This window comes from Parasteatoda tepidariorum, chromosome 5, assembly GCF_982258835.1.
Source record: "Parasteatoda tepidariorum strain Cologne lab strain chromosome 5, Ptep-v5.0, whole genome shotgun sequence".
NCBI lineage: Eukaryota > Metazoa > Arthropoda > Arachnida > Araneae > Theridiidae > Parasteatoda > Parasteatoda tepidariorum.
Window position 1 is genome coordinate 111,250,313 of NC_141759.1, and position 25,394 is coordinate 111,275,706.

General features: G+C 27.9%; 1 protein-coding gene across 1 annotated transcript in view; it reads right to left on the minus strand.

Moving 5' to 3' along the window:
• Nucleotides 1-493: 493 nt before the first annotated feature.
• Nucleotides 494-25,394, minus strand: part of Cul5 (cullin 5) — a 47,908-nt gene continuing 23,007 nt past the window's right edge. Inside the window, exons 8-18 of the mRNA XM_087164806.1 lie at nt 23,212-23,342; nt 21,101-21,208; nt 20,957-21,021; nt 17,713-17,845; nt 16,367-16,498; nt 12,467-12,587; nt 11,257-11,429; nt 8,898-9,059; nt 7,223-7,353; nt 5,662-5,785; nt 494-904 (exon numbers count right to left, since the gene is read on the minus strand). Coding sequence (XP_087020932.1) covers nt 710-904; nt 5,662-5,785; nt 7,223-7,353; nt 8,898-9,059; nt 11,257-11,429; nt 12,467-12,587; nt 16,367-16,498; nt 17,713-17,845; nt 20,957-21,021; nt 21,101-21,208; nt 23,212-23,342 — 1,475 coding nt within the window. The 3' untranslated portion in view covers nt 494-709. The remainder of the gene's footprint in view (nt 905-5,661; nt 5,786-7,222; nt 7,354-8,897; nt 9,060-11,256; nt 11,430-12,466; nt 12,588-16,366; nt 16,499-17,712; nt 17,846-20,956; nt 21,022-21,100; nt 21,209-23,211; nt 23,343-25,394) is intronic.

Below are 25,394 nucleotides of genomic sequence, written 5' to 3' on the forward strand. Positions count from 1 at the left end.
TGAATTTACATAGAAAAAAGGATAAAATAATGGCGTATCATTTCACTGGTGTTTGGAAACTGTCACTTTGTGTTGTTCCTTGTTTTAAAAACTATCTTACAAAGACTCATATTTAAATTTTTTTCCCCTCAATAACTCAGGATAGTAAACTGATGGTAAATTAAATGCTTTTGTTATACATAAAAAAATTAAAATTTCAACTTAAGACTTGTGTATTAGGTTTCATTTAAGTTCCTTGTATTTATCAATGAAATAAATAAAAAAATGTTGATTTTTTGCATTTTTTTTTTTTAATTCAAAAAAATCGGTAATGGAAGCGGTTAATGAAAAAGGTTTGAGCCAAATCATGACTGTGCAATATTGAGAAAGAATGGGAGTCAACAGATGTGTTTGAATGAATCAGTCGAACAATCAGAGGAACACAAGAGAAATAACAATATCGCCTTAAAATACTTCTGTTTGAGAAAGTTAAAAAGTATGAGTTAGGCTAGAATTTATTTTTTGCCATTTATTTAAAAATATTTTCAAATTTTTTTCTTTTATTACAAATATTTCTGAAGGAGAAAACAAACCTAAAGATGAAGAGAAGAGGCTTCAGACACACAAAATGAAAAAAGTTTTTGGATGTTTTAACTAATCAGTTTGCTTCAGCCAAAAGATGAAATCCTAATAAAAATTGTTTATAAATATAAATATTTCTACAACAGAATTATGCTTGATAAATGAAAACATTAATATTTTCTTCGTCCCTTTTCATATATTTGTGTTCTATTAACCACTCAATTTGTTCTTTTATCATCTTTTTGGAAGGTAAAAACATATTCTTAAGAATTTCAACAAGTTCTGTCTGTAATTGAGCATTAGTAATCCTCTTACGCATCTTCATGATTTTCACAATGGCTTCCTGCAAACACAAGGAAATTAATTTAACAGCATATTTATGAAAAAAAAAAGAAAATATATTTTAAACAAAATTAGGATTTAAAGCATAATAAATCAAATACTGAAATTTTACAGATTTAAACTGCTAATATTTTTATACTATTGCATATTAAAAATGCTTTTTAGTACAAAACTTAATCTTAGTTCATATAAAATGAGTGCACATATAATTATTATTATGCTCACAAATGCTATTAAAACACAGCAGTTTAAAAATAATATTTAAACTGCGAACTACAAATGAGTGCTTCATTTCTAAACAGCAAGTATATGTTTATGTAATATAGCATTACAAGGGACATGTAATGGTATATTACATGTCCCTTGTAAAGAGCTATACTGAAAAATGGGAAAAAGGAACAAAAATATTGAAGACAAAAACCACAATACTTTCAGTCAGACATCTTTTTTCTTTTTAAATTTAAGTATTTAAGAAATTGTTTTCATTTTATTAAATATTTCTCACTCTAATATAAAGGGTTTAATAATTTCAATTAAACATCTCAAGCACGGCAAAAATACGGAGGGCAAGCGGAAAAAAATTATGCGTCTTCTTGGATAAAAAATTTTCACTACAAATTACTGAAAGAATATTTCTGCAATTTAATAGTATATATTTAAAATATATGGTAACTATAAATTATTGAGAAAAAACCTACTATTATTCTAAATATTTATTATTATCAATTATGGAAATACAATCATTTTATATTATTTGCTGTAAAGCTGATTTTCATTTTTCAAATCATGTACTTAATGTCAGAGTGCCTAAAAGCGACAAGATTTGTTGCATTCAGGTAGACCTGCATTCAGGACCTTTTCTTGGATATATTCACTAAAAATGGCTGAAGTATATAATGACTTCAGTTCCAAAATAATTTTTCTTATAAAAACTGAATTTTTATCAGCAACCTAAGCAAAGATATCTCACTGTGCCTAGGGCAGAATCGAGGCGATATTGTCGCAGAACGCTACAGAGTTCTTGCAGAAAGATTTTTCTTTTGGGAAGAAAATATTTGGCTATCTTTTCTGCAGAAATTTACAAGTAAAACTTGAATTGCGCATTTAAATAACTTCTGTCGCATTCAATTTATGTCGTAAATACATGTAGTGTTTCTATTGTATTTTCGCCATTTATTGATTTTTACATGATTTTTAATTATCCTAATATACTTTTGACGAAATGGGAAATTCAAATTGTGCATTGGAATATATACTTTTTAAGGCAGCGATTCTACCATTTTTTTATAGCAATTATTGCTTTTGATTGCCATATAATTCTTAAAATCCGATATTATTTATCACAACAATCAATTTTTGAAATGAAACACACATTTGAGTAACCCCTTTTCGCAGAATCGCAGGACTTCGTAGTCGACCTGTTTTTTGGTAATTACTGTGACGGATTCATGGTTCATACAGAGGTCAGAAGAAGAAATCCAAGGAGTCCAAAATTTAAAAACTTTGTGTAAAAGATAACGAGACAGTTTTTTTTCAAATTAAAAAGCAATTATTATAAAGAACTTGCAAAAATATATATTTTGCATAAGATATTTTTTTCTAACCCTTTTGATATAAATTTTGACTTTGTGAAACTTCATCAAGAAAAATAAAGTTATCACTTTCCCACCTAAATACATTTTCCAGTTTCAAATATTTTAATAAACCTTGTTAAAGTATAGATGTTAAAGATTAACATAAAAACCTACCAATCTTATATTTTTAAATTTTAATACATAAGAAAATTTAGGGCATTTTATACAAAAAAAAAGTCATAGTAAATCATTAATTAAGTTTGCTTGTAACATGCAGAATTAAAATTATTTGCAGTTATTTTTTTTAATCTAACTCTTGCAATTAATTTTTTTTTCTTCTTTTAAAATTTTTCTTAAATTATTAGATTTTGACAGCAAATTCATCAGCGGACTTAGTAAGTTTATCTATGCAACGCAATAATCTAAGTTTCTAAGGACTAATTTAGAAATCTAAGTAGTTCCAAGTACTCCTTGGAGACTTTTTTATTTCCAAGGAGTATAAGGAGCCTGTATGAACCCTGCGGATTTCAGGATTTTTAATTTGACGACAATTTACAAAATGCGATACAGGATATTAGTACGTTTTTCAACAAAATGTGAGAACATCATCACCCATAATCTTAGAATAAAAAAATATTGCATATTGAATAAAAATAATTTCCATGTTTTTATCTTTTTGTAAGCACAGTATTTTGTTACTTTAAATTCGTAACATAGTATATCTTTGTTATTATTGAAAGTAAATTGCAGAAAGATATTAGTGCTAGAGTTTTGTCGCAAAAAGCCCGAAAAAATTTTGCCCCTGAGCTCACTGCCATAGTTACACTTTGTGTAATGTCTTTTATTTGGATATTTTCTTTATAGCCTTTTTTTTAAATTTTATAACTGTTTGAGTTTAATTTATGTTAAAGTGATTATGTTAATTTATGTTTAAGTGATTTTTCTTAAATTAAAGGATTTTTTTTTCTCAATTTTAACATAAATAAATTGGATATATTTTGTCTGGCAAAAATTTCATTTTTCTCTTCAAAAAGAACATTAACTTTCTGTTCGTCCTTTACTGCTGAGTCAGCACGGTCATTGCACTTCCTGTGTAGTCGATAACAGAACTTATATTTTATTTGCACAACATGCAAATTTTCACACCTGTTAAGCTTCATGCGTAATCGCAATAAGCTGTTTCTTTCACAATGCCATCAGATATAAATATTTTCACATTTGTTGTAATGCCTAGTTGCTAGTACATTTTTAAAAAAAAATAATTCTTGCTCAGCTTTATATTTTAGACTGTTTTTTTTTATTATCACTATTTCTTAATTTCATAATGTTTTCAAAACTGAATTAATGAATCAGAATGATCATCCTGACAAAATAATTAGGTATAGAAATTAGACACATTTACAAACAAAAGTGATAACTTTAAAAATGTTTGGGTCATCATTGCTAAAATTACATTTAATAAATTTAATGTAAAACTGCATCCAAATAACAAAAATAATAAATTTAATAATGCACAATTTATTCAGATTATCTAAATCAAGTCTCAAGAGATTTGGAAGGTAAATCTTTTCGGAAAGATGGTTAGCATGATTAGCAGTTAAAAAGCTCTGCTGAAGATTAAGGAGGGCACAGTTGCTGATGTTCTGCAGTAAGGAGGGCGAAAACAGAGCAAATGAAGTTGCATGTAGAAGAATGGAGCAAAAAATAAATAAATAATCAAATAAATAAAATAATAATAATATTTTCCAAATTATTTATTTTCCAAAGGTGCCTACTTTATGCTGAGAAAAATTTTTTGTTTTGTATCTTGCAATAAAATTTCGATGGCTGTTAAAAATGAAAGAAAAATATTAACCCCTACAAGACGCCGATAATTACCCTTGTGTTATTTATTATGCCTATATAAACATTAACTTAGCTTTTGATTTTTTTTTTCTTTCATTTACGGTAAAATAAAAATCTCGCACTTGTTTTTAGCCCATTTTTTCGATACCAGATATAAATCTATTGCATTTGTTATGAATTCTTTGTTGTATTGGCTGTCATGAAATTATTTAGAAGGTAAATTTCAATGAAAATCCATACCATATTTATATATACCATGCAATTTTTCACCAGAAAATTTTGCAATGTCAGATACTAGATTTTGAGAGCAAAAACATATTATAGTATGAGAATGGGAACATGGAAAAGTTTCACTAAAAAGTGGAATTTTATAAAATAAATGTAATAGATGTTATAATTACTTTACTTGAATTTCAATAATTAATTACTGTTATTGACACATTTAAGACTGGTTGTTTTACGGGTATGAATATAGGGAATTTTAAAAAAATATTTTTGTAAAAACTTTAAACGTTCACTGCTTTTTAGAGTGAAATTCTCTGACAATTCCAAATTTTCTCTCGCCTGTCAGAGCCCTGTTTATTTATTCTTGCTCAGCTTTGTAGTTTAGCTACTTTTATTATTTTAGCTACCTTTATTAGTGCTGTGTTTACAAAAAAGCTGTATAATTTTTTAAAATTGAACATGTAATAATTTTTTATTCTAATATTATGGGTGATATTCTAGAATTTTGTTCGATGGGGGGGGGGATTATTTCCTTCTTCCCATTTTGTAAATAATCACCACAATAAAAAAATAATAAAAAATCATGAAATTGCCAAAATAAAGATCGACGACGAAATCATGTGAATCGGACTCCAAATGAGTTTTTCATTTCAAGATTAGGTTGTTGCAATAAATAATATCGCATATAGAATATCGAATTTAAAAGCAACGGTGAAATCAATAGCAATAAATGCGAAAAATTCTATAGAATTATTGATTCAAAGTAAATAATGAAATGCACAATTAGAATTTTTCATATTGCTTGAAATGTCACGTGCCAAAAATACAATCGAAACATTACATTGATTTACGATACTATCGTCATAAATTGAGCATGTAAAAAAAGTGATTAATGCATGATTCAAATATTATGTGTAAATTTTTGTAGAAAAGAAAAGGATTTTTTTTTTAATTTTCAAGAGAAAAATCTTTCTGCAATAACCATGTAATGTTCTGCGACAATGTCGCCTTGTTTCTCCAATGGGGGTATAGTTATTGTTTTTTCTTTGGACTATATGACCTCTTAAAAGCAAAGGAAGAAATAAATTAAATTAAAAGATGAAATTTTACAAACCTGAGTTCTAAGTATTCGCAGCTGAACAATGCTTTCGTTATCTTCTTCTTTGCTTTTTTCTGTAGAGAGTTGAAGCCTACCAATTAGGTTTACTTTCCCTCTTTTCTGAGGTTTGTTATTTTTTCTAAAATAAAAATAAATAAAATTGAACAACAAAAGCAAATAAACCCTATGTAGGGTTTTAAGATTAAAAACTAACAAAATATAGCACAGTGTTTTAACATATATTTACAACAGTTTAAATGCTTAAAAATATTGTTACATTGCAGCATCCATCTTCATAAGGCAGTTCGTTTCATTTCCCTATGTTTTCGTCATTTTTTTCCAGAATGCACTGCCATGTAATTTTAAAATACATAAAAATGCATGATTTTTAAAAAAAAAACACACTAAAAATAATTTGAGCATTTTACTGATTGATGGGGGAAAAAAGCTGCACTACCACTATGGCAGAATTTATTTGGGCTTTCTACGACGAACCTCTCTAGCACTAATATATTTCTGCAAGATGCTTTTAGTAATAACTAATATACATGGTATTAACTAAATTTAAAGTAATTGTCAGGGTTGCCACTCAAATCTGGAAAAAAAATTCCCTGTACATAATACAGACAATATATTAAGAGGAAATAACAATTACTGTGTTCTTGTGTCAGCTATATTGGGCTAACTATATTTATTAAATTTAATTGCTGGAAAAACAGCTGAACATATTTAAATAATGCTATAGTAAATGAAATAGTTTAGTAGAGCTGAAATATTATGGTTAAATATCCCATAGTGGTCGCTTTGAGTGGTCACCATTTTTTAAAAGACAAAAATAAGAAACAAAAATCCCTGTATTTTCCCAGTTTATAAAGAAAAAATCCAAGTTCCCTGCATTTTCCAGGTTTTCCCTGTGGAGTGGCAACCCTGATTGTGTTTACAAAAAAAACCTATAAGAATAAAATAAAATTGCATTTAATTTTAAAATGAATATGCAATTTTTTTGAAATTCTAATATCTTGGGCGAGATTCTCACATTTTACTAAACACGAAAACACACTAATTATTTCCTTTTTCGCACATCATCATATCAAAAAAAAAAATCTTGTAATTTGTAGCAGTGACTACTGAAAAAAAGATTGATCGCTAAATTGTGCGAATTAAATATACCACATGGAATAACGAGAACATCGGAGAAAAATGAGAGTGTCAAATAATGATTTCTGGAGAAAAATAAATAATCTTTCCACATTTCTACAGAATTTTTTTTAAATTTTATTATTTTATATTTTTCATTCTTCTCAAATAAGAATAGATAAATCACGATCATTTCTTTCCCCTCCGATGTGCAAAAAAGGCATCTTTTAATTATAATTTTAGAGATAAAAATATTTCTGCAGAAAACCATAATCCTTTACTACATCTGAGAACCCAAAATTCTCTACTTCCTGAAGGAAAATTCTTTATGTAAGAACTCTGTAATATTCTGGACAATGTCACAGCGATTCTGCCACGGGGTGCACTATTAAGAGAAATATCACATTTAAATGGAAGTGTAAAAAGTAAATGTGCTTACATGAGTGAAAATTCTTGATTGACCCAAAATAAAGTGCTGTCGTCAAAATCTTTGGGTGACCTGGCTTCAGACCCTGTGCTGGTCACATTCAGTAAGACTTGTAGTTTTAATTTTGGAAAGGCAACCAATGACTGTTTTAAGAAAGAAAAAAAGCATAAAATATAATGTCACTGAACTTAGATTGAAAATAAATTTAATAGAGCAATAATATTGAAAATAAATTTAATAGACATCAAAAGTAATAAAAGCAGAATAATAATAGGGAATTTTTTTGAAGTAAAAAAAAAAGGAAAGAAAACAATAATAGTGACTCTGCTAGATTTTGAAAACAACAGGTCCTTAGAATTCTGGATCTCTTTTCACTAAAAGCAGGGTCTCTATTAAAAACATGAATTCTTTTACCCTTTTATCCACCTATTAATACATCTACGTACATTTATAATAATACTATCTATCGATAGACGAAACAGAGAATTTAAAACAGGTTTGCCATTCAAATAAAAGAACAAAATTCCTTGACTTTTCCAGATTTTTCAGACATATTTAAAAAAAAATTCCAGTCTAATATTGCAGTAACTAGCAGTGCCATGGTTAAAATAGACAGTGAACCCCAAAAAATTAATAGTTATAATTTACATATTATATTGCATATTTTATTTCAATTTAAAAATATAATATACAAAGAAAAAAATTAAGTAAAGACAAAAGAAATATATCACATAAAAGAGTAATAATATATATCAAGTAAATAATTTTAATAAATTTGTTATCATTTTAAAAATGATAACAAATTGCCTCACTTAGTAGCTATCGCAGAAGACTATGATTTTTGTTTAATTTTGTAACTCTGTTTAATATAATTTTATACTTGAAACAAAAAGAAAGGTGTCACTGTCAAAGATGTTCACGCCGTTAAAGCGTGGAAAAAATATATAAATACTTTTCTTTCATTTAAACTTCACTCATAAAAAAAAAAAAAAGATTATAATTTTTACTATATCATCTCTAAAATTTGGGGGCACAAAAAAGTGTCATGGCAGAGTGATTGAGAATCTGAAGCTCTAGAGATTAATCTACCAATCATCCCTCCCTAAAAGCAACGCCTCAAGTGCCAGAGTTAACTGATCGGATTTCTTTTCTCGATACTGCATCCTCTTAACGCTAGCTTCTGTCACATTCACTTTGGCTGTAGTTGAATGTATCTGTTGTTGTTTATTGAGATTCATTCATACACGCAAAGGTAAACATTAGTTGTAATTGCAAAATACAAATAGATGTTTCGGAGATTTGAAGTAGTAATTAAAGCAGTTTGGAGAAATAAACAACTCTTAATAATTCCACGACCCTCTGGAGTCAGTTGCATGTTAAATTAGCAGTTATATCTTAAAATATATTACATAGTGCTTATCTAGTTGAAAATTAACAATTAGGACTTTTTGTTACCTCAAACTCAAATTAATTTATTTTCCTTGACTTTTTGAGTCACATTTCCTGTTTTATGGCAATCCTGATACCTGAAGTTGTAATTGGAAATTATAATATTATGCTAATGTGTTGGAAATAATTTAGTAACAGTCAAAATCTTTTTATTTCGCAAAAGAAAGAAATAAAAGTCTTTTTAAACAAATATTATAGAAATAGTGTTTCATTTTTCAGGAGAGTATTGAAAGTGTACCCATAGTGTTCTTCTCAATTCTGCATCTGGTAATTCTGTTGCAAGTCTTAGATTTTCAAATGAAATTTTGTCCAAAGGCCTTTGATTCCACGCAAAGAGAACTGCCATTTGAAAAGTTGTTACATCTAGATCAAACTTTCCAGACATATTACTAAACGTTATCTAAGAGAGAAAAAGAAATATATTCTAATACATAGATAATGAAATGTAGAAACAGATAAATTTGCTGCTAGAGCCACAAGAAATAACAGAATCAGGTATTCCAAGAGACACAATTCTACAGATTAATTACTAATACAATCTTATAATAATTAGAATATTTTCTTAGAAAAATATATGTAGACCAATACAAAGTTTGTCTGCACTTAAAAGTAGACTTAAAAAAACTAAAAGAGTTTTGAAAAATGTTCAAAATTTAGAGAAAACATGGAAAAAATTACAGAACAATCAAAAAAAGGGAAAAAGAAAAATAATAATAAAAATTAAAAAAAATAAGAAAAAACTAAGGAAAAAAACTCGAAATTAAAAAATATAATCTTTTCATCAGCTCACATGATTATATCTGCAAAAAGGAGTGCTTTCTAATATTGTAACAATATAGATAAAGCAAAATATATCAATGTAATAGTGTGTAAGGAGCACTCAAAAAATTTTTTCCACATCAAATAAAACAGAACACAATAAGTAAAAATATCATGTAAAAACAGAAAAAAAAACAGAATAAAACATAAAACAAAATCTACAAAGCGAGTGGCGAATTCAAATGAACTAAATGAAAGGAAATTTTTTCAAGAATGATTTAAAATATTTTTATAACAAGATTGCCAGATTACAAAATATGAAAATAGAAGCGCAAGTTGAGGGGAATTGTTTTATAGTGCGTTCTTACTGCAGTACTAAAGTGCGTTTGATTTGTTAGTTACCAAGGACGGGCCTGATAATGGATGTCTGCAAGGCAATATTATACTGGACAATTTAAAGAAGTTGACCATTAATAATTTTAGAAAAGTAACTTTTATTTAAGGGGAAAAAAATAGAAAAGAGAAAGAAACACGAATTGCCTGTTTTACACATAATTTTAGCCACAGATTTGCACATGGTAAAAATTATATAAATTAACAAAGAAGTTTTTTTAATAAATGTATTTACAATAATATATATTTAACTCAATGATTTAATATAGAATTTAATTACTTCAGTTGGGTATCCATTGTTTTCTTTAAAAAAAATTTTAAATCAAATTTTGAAAGAGTTTGTCTATTTGTTTTTTGGATAAATAAACATTACTACATATTCTTTTAATTCTATTCATTTGATTAAAAATGGTATTTAAATACATTATATTTTTTGTGAGTGCTCCTCACACTATTGTATTGATATATTTTGCTTTGGCTATATTGATGCAATATTAGAAAGCATTCCTATATGCGGATATAATCGTGTGAGCTGATGAAAAGATTATTGCGTTTATTTTCCGGATTTTCATTGTTATTATTTTTCTTTTTCCCTTTTTTCATTATTCTGTAATTTTTACATGTTTTCTCTACATTTTGAACTTATTTTATGAGTTCTATTTACTAGCTGCAAGTAAATAGAACTCATAAAATAAGATCACACACACACACACACACACAGATATTCGCCAGGTACAAATCAAAATTTCCAAGGGTATAGACAAAACATGTAGATTTCCTGATACACAAGTATAACAGATGAAATTTTTGCACAGAAACTTGAATTTAAAATCTCACAATGATAGTTAATTCAGTCTTGTGATTAAGATTATTCGGAGCCAAATTACCGAAGATATTAAAAGATTTAAGAAGATATATGCATAGTTGCCAACAAGGATAGGAAAAAATCCAGAAGATATTATGAAATATAAGTATCATGATAATTGTTGCATAGTGTGCAATATTTCACACATAGGGAATTTTAAGTCGTCAAAATAAAAAAAATTCAATATTTTCCAGTTATGATTGACATTAAACATACTTGAAATGTCATGTATCATGTATACTCATAATTTCGAATATTAAAAGACATTTAAATCATCAAGTATAGTTAAAAGAATTTTTTAAAATAAATTAGACAGTTCTGAACTGATTTCTATAAATGAAGTTCACTTTATTATGTATTAATACTTATTTAAATATTTAAGCAAGCAATAATTTGTACAAAAATTTTATTTAAATGGATTTTTTTTTAGGAAACTTATTTAATTTTAGGGAATTTTCTAAAATGTACAAAACCCAGGAGAACTTTAATTAAATCAGTAGACAGGATACACTGGTAAAATACAGTAGATGAGAAGAACAAAAGATGTGTCACGATACAAGATAAAAATTAAAAACATTACCGCTCCATTAGACATGTGGTGGTACCATTGTAGTTTCCGACCACTGTGCTTTTGACGATAGAAATCTTCTACTTCAGGAATAAAATCTTCTAATTCAAGAGGCAACGATACTTGAACCCTCTCACTGCCCCTTGCCCACGCACCAGCATTTAGAATCTTTATGTTTATGGAATCTAAATGAAAATAAATAAATAAATTTAAACTGTTCAATTATTAATTATAAATTAATTATAAGTTCAATTATAAATTATTCTGTAGTGGGAGAGACAATAACTTTCGATCTCATTCAAGCTAATGCCAAGTTTGAATAGATGATATTTTAAGTTACAAAAATGGGCACAAAACATTCTTTTGTTAAATAAATATTTTTCTTTTCTCTTCCATTTTTTATTGACTCAGATTTGGATTCAATGGGCGAGAGTGCAATCTTGAAAATAAGAAGCTAATATTTTAGGCAATTAATATTTATGGAAAGCTTTAGTCCCCTAATGTTAATTTTGCTTTTTCCCTCTCATACCAACCAGTATTGGTGAAAAAACACCCCAGAGATTTTACTGGTGGCAATTTTTAGGCTATGAGTAAAGTTTTGATACATCATGCATAATCATGTAAGTCAAAAAGAGAATTTCAAAATTTTTAATAATATAAGCACTTACATTTATAAAAAAATATGTATATAAATCATAATCTGATCCCCTGAGCCATCACAACTCGACCTAAACTATTAACACTCAAGATACTGCAGTACTGGTAATACCACCAGCCGTTGTGGAATAAGAGAAATATTTTTGCCACTAGTGAATATTTTACCACAAATTGTTTTTTTTTTAAAAATTTCTTCAACAAATACGGAAAAATTTGAGAATATACGGCAGACTAGGCAGGTAAGATTTCATCATTTAAATTATCCAGTTAAAAATTATTTAAACAATTGTACACCACATAACTGAAATTTTTTTTCATCCCTATTATTATAATAAATAACAAAAAAAAATTATTATCTAAAATTAACCAAAATAGGTTAAGAAAATATGTGAGGAAATATGCTAGGAAAAAAACTAGAACTACATAAATATTACATCTAATTGGAAAATTTCACTAGACTAAAAGTCAGGGTAATGACAATACCAAAAATCTGTGAAAACTTTAAGAGGAGATTTTTTAAAATTATTTTAAAGAAAAAATTAAATACAAATGTATATTTACTAACCTGCTAAACTCCCTTTATGCATGTGAGTTACTTTGAAATTTTGATTTAGATCGTCGCTTACTTTAATGTCTTGAAACATTCTGGCTAATTTGTTTACATAATCAGCAGGCATTCCGACATCCTATACAAAAAATAACAAAAACACCATGAAGAATAAAACAAATAAATTTCTAAAGTTGATTATTATCAATGCAACAAAAATAATCATACGCAAAATGTTACAATTAAACATTTTGAACTTTAACCAGGAATTATATTAATTCCTGGTTTTATAATGACAGGTATTGATAAAATTTAACTCCTGTTTTTATAATGCAAAACTAAATAAATGCATATGCTTGATTACAAATACTCTTATAACATAGATTAACACAATTAAAATAAAGTTAATTAAATCTACTGGAATATATATATATATATATATATATATATACAGTGGTGGCCAAAAGTGTGGACACATTTTGAAAGTTTCATGTTTTTCAACTTTGTGTGCTTGTAGAATATATTAATTTTTACTTAAATACAAATGTTTATATATCAAATTGAAGGTAATTTAATGTAGAATTTAATAATAAGTACAGTATTACAATATCTGCATTACAAAAAAAGTTATGCAACTAATAGTAAGATCTATCTTAGATTTGCATTTTTTTAAAGTGATACTTACACAATCAATACTTAGTAGGATAACCCTTATTTTTTAAGACAGCTTCACAGCGTCTTTTCATCGAGTGAACGAGTGTTTGGAGTTTATCTTTCGTAACCACATGGTGCCAAGAATCAATTATAGCTTCAATAAGTTGTCTTTTATTGGATGGACGTTTTTTTCGTACAAGAATTTTCAAACGTCGCCGCAAATTTTCAATTGGATTGAGATCAGGGCTGTTTCCTGGCCATGGTAATATATCTATGCCATTATTTTGAAACCATGCTTTGCATACTTTTGCTGTGTGGCATGGAGCTGAATCCTGCTGAAAAATAAATGGTGCGTTGTTGGGGAAGTTCTGGTGTACAAAAGTTCTGTTTACGTTATGAAAAAACGAAATCAGTGGAAAATAAAGCCAAATCAGGCCGAAAAAAATTCACAAGTGCTACTGCCGATAGAAAAATTATACGGCTATGCCTACAAGATAGAAAAATTTCATCAGATGCCATTAGATGTGAAATGAATGCAGCGGGTATTGCAGTAAGTTCAAGAACTATAAGAAGAAGGTTATCAAGATTTGGACTATAAGCTAGAATTCCAAGGAAAAAACCATATTTAAATCAAAAGCAACGCGAGAAACGAGTTAAGTGGGCAAAAGAACACATTAAATGGTCAGAAAATTAATGGAAGCAAGTAATCTGGAGCGATGAGAGTAAAATATCGCTCTTTGGTAGTAATGGTAGAAAATACGTGAGACGTAGAGTAGGTGAAGCACTTCATCCTGATTGCATTGAAGCAATTACAAAAAACTCAACAAATGTCATGATTTGGGCATGTATGTCTGCAGATGGTGTAGGCCGAATTCAAGTGATTGATGGCACACTGAATGCCAAAAAATACATCGAAACTGTCCTGAAACCAAAATTAATACCTTTCATCAGGGATGTCTTCCCAAACAACGCACCATTTATTTTTCAGCAGGATTCAGCTCCATGCCACACAGCAAAAGTATGCAAAGCATGGTTTCAAAATAAAGGCTTAGATATATTACCATGGCCAGGAAACAGCCCTGATCTCAATCCAATTGAAAATTTGTGGCGACGTTTGAAAATTCTTGAACGAAAAAAACGTCCATCCAATAAAAGACAACTTATTGAAGCTATAATTGATTCTTGGCACCATGTGGTTACGAAAGATAAACTCCAAACATTCGTTCACTCGATGAAAAGACGCTGTGAAGCTGTCTTAAAAAATAAGGGTTATCCTACTAAGTATTGATTGTGTAAGTATCACTTTAAAAAAATGCAAATCTAAGATAGATCTTACTATTAGTTGCATAACTTTTTTTGTAATATAGATATTGTAATACCGTATTTATTATTAAATTCTACATTAAATTACCTTCAATTTGATATATAAACGTTTGTATTTAAGTGAAAATTAATATATTCTACAAACACACAAAGCAGAAAAACATGAAACTTTCAAAAAGTGTCCACACTTTTGGCCACCACTGTATATTATATATATATATATATATATATATATATATATATATATATATATATATATTTAACTATGAAATTTTATTTGAAAGAATGAATTTAAAAGTTTTGCTGGGATCCCAAGTTTTTCAAAAGGTTACTGCTATGCTGAAGACAATTACATGCTTTGAATTCATGCTAGAATAAATAAATAATAATAAAAAATTAAAAAAAACATCAATAGCTTAAGCTATTCTACATTTTAAAATCCATAACTATTCTACATAAATCTTCAAAATGAATTGATATACACTTTAATTTAAGATTAATATGGTTGAAAAAAATAATGAAAGAACCAATTTTTTTTTTTTTTTGGTATTTATAATGCAAAATTTTAATAAGTAATACCAGACATACATAACTCATTCTAACACCTTTTTTACTGAACTAAAAAATCTTTAATATTCAGAATTAGAAAATTTTACCAACTACTAATAGCGTTTCAGTGGGTACCATTGAAATTTAACATTATAAAATAGTTTTTATAATGTTAATGTTAAATTTAATGAAATTTAACAATATTAAACCCAAAATTTCACTAAGCCACAATTTATTATACAGATAGTTATTAACTACCTGAAATAGTTGGATTAAGAAAATTCAAACGAAAGCAAGAACCAGGGTTCACACTCAATTTCAGAAAAAAAGCTATACCAGGTAAATTTCAATGAAAACTAAGACCTTACTTTCATCAGAAAACTCTGATTCTTTTATTTTTGATGTGAAATATTAGATTTTCTGGGTAAAGAAATATTATTAAAGGAAGGGAACATTTCAGTTTGACTAAAATGTGAAATTTTCAAAACAAATAATTGTAAAAGACGTTCGAATCATTTAACTTGAATCTCAATAACTGATTACTGTTACTGACAATTTTAAGACTGGTTATTTTCCACGTATGATACAGGAATATTCCAGGTTTGTGTAAAAAAATTCCAACTTTCCCCGGCTATTCTCTGATTTTTGGAATTAAAAATAAAATTTCCTGACTATTCCAGGTTTCCTCCGTTCTCCCTCACCAGTGGGAGCCTTGAAGAACAAATTGGCTTTCACAGCACAACGATTGTAAATGAATCGCAGAGGACATTAGGGACATCAGTTCGTGAATAATCATGTGACTCCCCATTTCAGGTGAAAACGAAACCAAGGGTTATTTTGCTTCAAATAATTTAATAAATAGCCTTTTTAAGAAAGTAATATATTTTGTGGAGTTTTTAAGGGATTCTGAATGGATTAAGATTTTTAAAAAAATTGACTGTAATTGCCTATTGCTGATGTTCTTTTTCACCACTAACTTTTGAGTCAGGAAACATATAGCCCAGCACGATAGGAACAACTGATCAGAAAATTATGTTCGATAATGAATGCTGCAATCATTCAGCTAATCCTTGAATGAAAGTTATTTTTTTAACTAAATAATTTTTGTTCCTTTTTGCAGTAAATATTCATTTTCCGCAAAATCAAATAAAGCTAAAAAAAATAGAGTACTTTTTCGAAAATATTTTAAGTTAAACAAATTTAAAGGTTAAGCTTTTTCACTAGAAGAATTTTAATGTGAAATTTTTTTCTTAAGAGTTTTTAGGTATGTGGAAAAATCAGAAAGAAAAAAAATATTTTTAGGAATCAGATTGAGGGTACTTTAAGTTAATAGTCAATATCATTTGAGAGTACTACATAAAAGCACCAAAGTAGAAAGAACAATAAACATACCCGTAACCATTCTACCATATTTTCTTCCTTTTCACTGTCGGCAGAAGACTCGAGAATAAGTCTCCTCGTCAAGTGAGCTTTGTGGTACCTCATGAAGACATCTTTATTCTGTACATACTTTAATACTAATAGCTGCAACACACATAAATAAACTAAATTAAGTACACAATAATCCAAACAGATTGTGATGATCATTACTTTACATGGTGTATGAATACAATGTGATATAAACAGACATTTTTATACTATAGTGAAACACATTCTTAAACACAAAATGTCTTATTCTGTGTTTTGACAACAAGTGGGTATCTGTACCTAGTTGAGATAAAGAAAAAAAACCCCTTTTTTAGAGAAAAAAATTAATTAAAAGAAATATATAAGAATTGCTCACACTTTTTTTTATACCTATTCTTTTTTTAAAAGTTATTTTGAGTAATAAACTCATTACAAAACAAGTTTATTTTTAAAGAATTATTTTTTAAAAATAATATATCCTGTAAAATTTTATTTTATATCCGTCGTTGAATAGTTGGTTTACGCTGAACAAATTTTGGTTTACGACCACTAATGTTCAACTCCATACCCTTGTAATTTTGAACCAATCCAGAAGACAAGGAAACTCCTGAATCAGTACTCCCAGAGGTATTGATTTGTTATGGGAACATGGAGGACTTTTGCGACTCAACAGATTTAATGTGCATCAGTCACCATTTACTACACGGGGAGTCTTTGGCTGGCCCAGTGCCCTACCAACCAGACTATCCCGGCTTTGTCCTGTAATATTGCAACATTTGATTTAACAAACTGTTGCATAACACTTTAATCTGTTTAAATAATACTAGAGAACAGCAAAAAATTATAACAATTTGGGAACAATTTGAATAAGAAACAAATGAATAAAGAGCTTTTTGGACAAATCTACTACTGTACTGCATTAAAAATAAAAAGCTGCTGGCAAGTAAAAATAAATAAATAAATAAAAATAACAACAATGTCAATAAATAATGAAATTGGATTTTTCTATATTTGATGAACATACCCTCCAACTGCTATTTCCGTAGTTTCAGAAATCTTCTTTTCATACGGTAGCAAAATTAATGTCTTAATATTTAAAAAAAATTAATTTTAGCATAACTTGTCCACTATTACTTAAAAAAGTGCAGGCCATATAGCTAGATTCTTAAGTTCTGATAAAAGTTTTATGAGAGATCCATTTGCTTTAAAAATTTCTACTTCGGTTTGCTACCACTAGAAAGAATTATTTTCAAAATTATTTCATAAGTTGGAGGGTATGGATGAAGATTCTGCGACTTAATAGAAATGGCTAAGACGAGAACAATACTTACCACTTCTTTCAGTTTAGTCTCAATCTCATCAGAGGCGAGTTTTCTGCTCAGAGGAGTTTTCCTAAGCAGCATATCACAGTAGTTTGCCAAAAGCTCAGGACAACGAGATTCCGGCTGAGTTTTATTACCCACCCTGAAAAAGATAACTTTTTAAAAAATTACATGCAAAAATACATAGTTCCAACTCTTTAAACAAAGAAAAAAATTAAGGACCTTTAAAGCACTTTTTCGAAAAATTAAGGACCTTATCATCGAATATAGCACCAGTGACAGTGCCAATTATTTACTTTTCTTAAACAAAATAAATAAATAAAAAAAAATAATAAAAGTTTTTTTTTTATTATAATGTTAATACAGATATAATTGTATTAATTAAGAAGATTCACCAAAGTAGGACCAGGCAATTTTTGTCAACCCAGGTTGAGTTTTTCTAATAAATATTATTATTCATTGTTAAATGTTAACAATATTTATGAAACTAATTTGTATTCCATCTTTAACGATTTTATTGAAATTGAGTTGCAAAATTAAGTGCAGAAATAAAGATTTGAAATTTTTTTCATAAATAAATAATAAAAAAATAAAGAAATTTGGGAAAAACATTAAAAAAAATTAATAAAAAAAAGTTTTTATATTTCGCTGCTAGACATGCATCATACATTCAGTTATGCCAAAAAGAAAAAGCAAAAAAGTTTGTCTCTCTGAAATGCTCTACCCTCAATTCATGATTTCATTCAGGTGATAAAATAATGTCAGTCTTTTAAAAATATTTTTCTAAGACTGAAAAAATTGTTCCAATCAAGTATAATGATGCTGGAAAATTAAGGACTTTTAAAAACGTTGTACCAAAATTAAGTACTTAAGGGCCCTTATTTTCCAAAATAAAAATCAAGCAGTTAAGCACTTTTAAGGACCATGGGAGCCCTGAGATATTTATACAATTCAATAAATCAGAGATCAGGATTTATTTTATTTTGAAAAAGTTTACCTGGGGTGGAATTTCTAAACATGTAGCAGTAATTTTGGAACATTTATAAATTAAATCTGGCAGAATTACGAAATTTAATTAAAAAACAAGTAATTCCTTAGAATAATCACAACTAGGATTTAATCAGGTATTTTTGGCAGTTCCCAAACAGAGATTACTTAAAATTTTAAAACTAAGAAAGACCGATCAATTGTATACCTAGAAAGATAGAAGAGGTCAGTTCAGCACTTCCCAGATTGTTTGTGTGTGGATTAATTAGACATCCAAATTCTTAAAATATAATCACAATTAATTTAATAAAAATTATATTAAAGACTATGTCATCCAAATTTTACGGTATTTTATTTGCTAAGCTGCCAGCATAAGATGGGAAAAAAATCCAGCAGATTTTACGAAATATTAGAAATTTCATGATCATTGTTGCAGAATGTACTAAATATTTTACACGTAAGGAATTTTAGGGAATTTTATAGCAATCAAAATAGAAAAACTGCAATATTTCCAGTTATGATTGACATTAAATATACTGGTACTGTTAAGTATCATGTATACTCATAATTTTGAATAGTAAAAGGCATTTAATTCATCAAAGATAGAGTTAAGAAAGTTTTTTTTAATTAATTTAAAACGGAGTTTTGAATAAAAACTGATTTCTATAAATGAGGCTCACTTCATTATGTATTAGTAATACTTATTTAAGTAACAATCTATTTCAAAAGGGATGTTTTTAGGAAACTTACTTAATTTTAGGAGAATTTTCATTAAACCAGGAAAAACTGGCAAAGTTTAGTAATCTAGAGATATATTAGAGATTACACAAGATATTAAGAAGAAAAACACAATTACTGAGCTCTTGTATGAGTTGAGCCGGGCCAACTATAACAGTTATAATTGCTGAAAAAACTTGGAGAAAAAAAGAACAGCTGAACATACTTAAAACATTGCTATAGTAAACGAATTAGTTTATTATATTTGAAATATCGTTCTGAAATATCCCATAGATTACTCTTTGAGTGGTTACCATATTTTACAACACAGAAATAAGAATTAAAATTCCCTGTATTTTCCCAATTCCTAAAGAAAGAATGAAAATTCCCTGCATTTTCCTTGTTATTGTAGATAATTTTTAAATTTTCTGTATTTTTTAGGTTTTCCCTATTCTCCCTTTAGAGTGTCAACCCTGTCTATGTAACAACAATTTTTTTATTTGCATATATAATAATAATTTTTTTTAAAAAGGTTTGGTTATAACCATATTATACACCCAGAGATGCCAACATCCAAAGCTTTATTTGGTTAACTTTGAGGGTTTGACTACAAAGAGCATTTTGTATGGAATTTCTTCTTGTAATGAACAACTCAACCCAATTCAATAGAGCAATGAATAGTGGGATATTAATGAGCGACAATAACTGATTTCGATGCTCGAATGACACCCAACATGAGATATAACATTTGTGTAATAATACAAACATCTTCGGATCATTTTGTTTGCACCGTTTTTGGTGATTATTATAATTGACTATTATAACTGTTCTTTTAATAATGACATCCTGTATTCGTAAATTTATAAAATAGCTAACAGGTAGTAGTTTAGAACTATTTTCATTTTAATTAATGAATGCAGTTGAAATAGAAGCAATAATACAATTTTAAATATTTTCATTTAAACAAAAATTACTTTAATTACATCGGGTTCCGTCTTATTTAAATGTTTGTTTTTGCTGCGGTATGTTTTTTCTTTGAATGATTTTCTTAATTCCCTGAGCCCTTACCTCATCTGCATACATAATACATACAAGTATGAAAAATGTGCAACAATTAAAAACACAATACAACCACTAAAAAAGGGTGAAAATGGAAAAATAAAAATTCAAACAAAACATATGAGCAAATTTTCAGTTACTGACAGTTCAGAGACTGTGCATAATTGAAGGTCAAAAGGGAAAAACTGTTTACGTCACTGAAAGCTGATTTCAAGAAAAAACAAATATTGCATGAGAACAGGAACCATTTATTCCCAATAAAGTACACTTTCACTGCGTTATAACTCTCAGGGCATATAAATTTTTCACATTATTGATCTGTCCAAACTAAATAATCCTCAAAATGTCATAGATGGCAATTCAATAGTCATTTTCCAGAAAAATGAACATAAACCATACTTTCTCCTTGATTTTCAATTGTCATTTATCAACTTTTATTTCCATATTAACTCTAATAAGAAATAATATTTGCGAGAATGAAGCCACTTACCCCTTTTGTTTCGAAGGTAGGTCTAGTTTGAATACAGAAATATCGTTAACAACTTGTTTAAAAGCCTAAAATAATAATTTATTATTATTATGTGCGTGTAATTTATAAAAGAAAGAAGAAATGTTAAACTACAAAAAATATTACCTTATCTCTAGATGTTAGGAATCTCGGGTCATCATGAAAAGCTTCCTTGACTAGTTTGCTAAATTTTGTAAACAACTCTAAAAGTTGTTCGACATATTTTTCAGAATCCTATAAAAATACATAATTTTTTTAAAACCAAAATAAGTGACAGATTTATATTTAGTCAAAGAATGAAACTAATTTATAAATTCACGAAAAGACAAAATAAGTAAGTAATATTCAAAATAATACATCAAAATAGAAAAGCGCTTAAAGCTTTAATTTATAAAGTCAGAAAAACAATTCCAGCTGAAAAAAGAAAATTATAAAAATCTTAAGATGTGTGTATTAGCAGGACAGCACTTCATCAGGGGACACACTGCCTGCTAACACACAGGAGCCTTTCTGCTGTCAGTGGTGAAACCAAAAACTGACAGTGTCCCGAGGCCCCATAATGTAAAATCAAAAAGGAAGAAGCAATTAGAAAAATTGAAATGTAAAGAAAAATTTATGACAAACAATCACAAAGTAAGTCTTAATAATGACTTAAGTACACAAACATAATAAAGAGATGCACACAAATAGGAAAAATAAATAAAGATAAAGTTACAGTTAAAATAACCACATCAAAATAAAATATAGATTGCAATAAAAAGCAATAAATTTCAATAAGAAAACTTTAGAAATCAATCAAGTGCCCTTTTTTGAAATTCTTGAAAAAATAAGTTTCAAAATTCAAAAAAGAGCACAAAAAGTTTCAAAAATTAGAAACTATATGACACGAATCAAAGCAATATTCTGGGCTTAAATTTAAAGTAATCCATCGTTTGGATTATTATTATTATTTTTTTTTTTGAAAGTTAAGACAACCAGAACAGTTTGAGTTCAATCCTTCACCTTAAAATGAAATAAAAACATTTTTTAAATAGACTCATTGGGGGCAATTATGACTTCTTTAAAAATTATAATTTCGTGACTTGTACGAAATTTTGACATTTCAAGAAAGTTAGAAATTAATTGAAATGATAGGTATAAACAAAACAGTTATACTCTACATCTTCATATTTATTGATTTTAAACTTAAAAAACAGAGTAAGGAAAGAGTTGAAACAATAAAATAGCTTTAAATAAAAAAAAATTCAAAAGCAAATTACTTAATACAGTAAGATATATTTAGTTATTAAAACCTGCTTATTTCTTACAAGTAAGTGTAATATAAAAAGCCTAAACTAGAATTTTAAATTGATAAAACAAAAAAATAAAGAATAAATACATAAAAAAATTCTGAAACCATGGAAGTTTAAAAGATAATTAGCACTAGAAATGATGCTTTTCTTTCATTTTTTGAAAGAACACCATAATTTTTAAAGAACACGATAAAAACCTTTTACATCTTAATAAAATATGACTATGAGTGAGGATTTTGCTACAAATTCAGATATTCTGAACATCAGAACACTGCGAAATTGGGGGGGAGAAAATTTAATTTTAAAAATTAGAAATTTTGGTTGACAAAATTTATTCAATACCGAAAACTGCCCAGTAAGCACACTCCTCACAGTAAACGTAAGGCCATAAGATGGCATTTTCGGAACGTTAACGGCAAGAGGCGAAGACAATGTTGTCCGTTATCATTGGTTTTGAGGCATTATCGGCAGCGGCGATATAACTCCTCACTTATATAGGCCCGAAAAATAAAAATGCTGTTTGGCGGTTAATTGGTTACAGGACTTTCATTGTATAACATAAATTAAATGTAAGGTTACAATGAATTGTTATATTAACAATGAATAAGTGCAGAGTTGGTAAAAAAATTAGTTATTAACTTGAAAAGATGAAAAAAAAAGAAAGAAAAAGCGAAGAATAAAATATTAAGCATATTTTATCGATTTTCTTTTTCTCCTATCTTTTAGATAGGAGAAAAACCGATTTGCAGTACCCAGGGCATTCTGCACATCATTGAAATAAAGGAACAGTAACAAATTTAGTTGTATAGATCCTTAATTAACACTCAATGAGTTAAACAAAAGGTAGGTTACTAAAAAGATGACATAACACATTCCAAATCTATATTAGGGTGAGTTAGGAAAAAGTGTATTACAAGGGAAATATAATGGAATAAAATAACTCACTTGTGTAATAATATCAGCAGATGCCACCATGTCGGCTAAGCCTTGATTGATGATATGATGCTCAAGGTCTTTGAGCATGGGAGTTATACCATCAGCTACTCTATCCATCAGCTTGAACATCAATTGCAATTCTAAGGAAAATCACAAGGATTATTATATGAGAAAATAGATGAACACTTGACCAACAAAATGTACTGCACATGAGTATAAGCTATTTACCACAAACTTCTCAACGTTTACAACTAATAGAATTTCTTATTGCAGACAATATCAGGTTAATCGGAGAATTTTAAATAGGGTCTACATCAGGGTTTGTTGATTTAAATCAAATGATTTTTTAAAAAAAAAAATCATTGATTTAAATCAACTGATTTTTTATATATATTGATTTTAAAAGTTGAAAAACAGTGTTTCAATTATTGATAATTTTATTATTTTCCTTTCTTAGTTTTAAAATTTATTTCAAATAAATTGTTACATTAATTAGTTTTAGTTAACGAAATTACTTTCTTTCTTGATGCGCGTTTAATTCCAACACATTTGAAATTACATTTTTAAAAATCTATTGATTCTTGAGATTGATTGATAGCATTAAATGTGTACAGATTGAAGTACACATTTAATGCTGTCTTAATATAGACTTGCATAGCTGTAGAAAGCAATTAATAAACATGAATTTTTAAAAAAAATGCAAATAATGCTAATTAAAATTCTACCTTTTGATTGAAAAAGCATGGAATTAAAATCTACATAGGACTAAAAATAAATATTTTAATATAAAAATATATAGATTAAATATTTATTTATTTTTTGATGAATGACTACATTTATAAACAGTCAAACACAATCTGTTACATTTATTTTGTCATTTTAAAAATCAAGAGGAAAAAAAAGAAATCACAATTTCAAATCAAAATTATGGTTTGCTAATTGAAACTTTGCTTTAATAGTTAAAGTACAGGGGTCTGTCCAAGCCAAATTTACAACTGTTTAGCGGTTCCATCACAAATTCAACTTTAGGAAAAACTGTTGAATAATTTCACAAAATACTTTTTTTTTAAATTTTATTTTTGTGTCTCGTAAGAAACGATAAATCCTTATTTTTACAATATTTTTGTGTTGATTTTTTAATATAATTTTTTATTTTCACAAATTATGTCTAAATTTTCACAAAATAGAAAAACCTAAACAGACCCCTGAAGATTTCCTTAAATTCTCTATTTCATCTAGTCTTAATAATTTCAATCATGCATTTGTTCCAAAATGGTTGCCATGCATTCAACACTATGTATTATAACGAAAAATTATTTTAGTAAGTTAGAGCTCCTAAAATATTGTTATAATATAGTTTTAATGTTAATTTAATTTTGACTAAACATTTATAAATTATTTTTTATCATAAACTAAATTTCTTACAGTGTATTTGAATAAAAAAAATATCTGATTTAAATCAAAACAATCCGATTAAAATAAAAAAATCACGAACCCTGGTTTACATTGGATGAATAACGTCTTTAAAATATCGGATTAATCAGAGAATTTTAAATAGAGTCTACATTGCATGAATAATGTCTTTAAAATATCGGGTAAATCTTACAATTAAATATACGGCCTATATTGGTTGAGTAATGGCTATTAAATATTGGGACAATTAGACAATTTCAAGTAGGGTTTATATTAGATAAATAACGGCTATAAAACATTGGTTGAGTTGAGCACTTCTATATTGAACCAACATAGGTTGAATAATGGCTATAAAATAGCGGGTGAACTTAACAAATCAGCACGGGACCGATATTGGGCAAATAAGGGAAATAAAATATCGGGTGAATTTGACAATTTTATAAGAGGTTAAACTTTGGCTGAATTGCGGCTATAAAATATCGGGTGAATCGAGCATTTCTATATCGGCCCTTTAAAACCTCTTTGAGCCAAGATTGGTGAATATTCGCCCAATGATTTCCAAAGTTATTTCGCTGCTAGGAAAGTTTTGTGTTTTTTCGTGCACATCAAAAATCTGTCTGACGGATAATTTCTTAGCGACAATTGAGTTTTTATCTAAGTTAGAGATTATTTTGTATCCATTTGCTCCTCTTCTATTTGTTGTACACATGTTATACATGCATGTGTTATACATATTTCTCAAAATAACCGTTCTTCAAAATAATCTTTGGATAAGGATA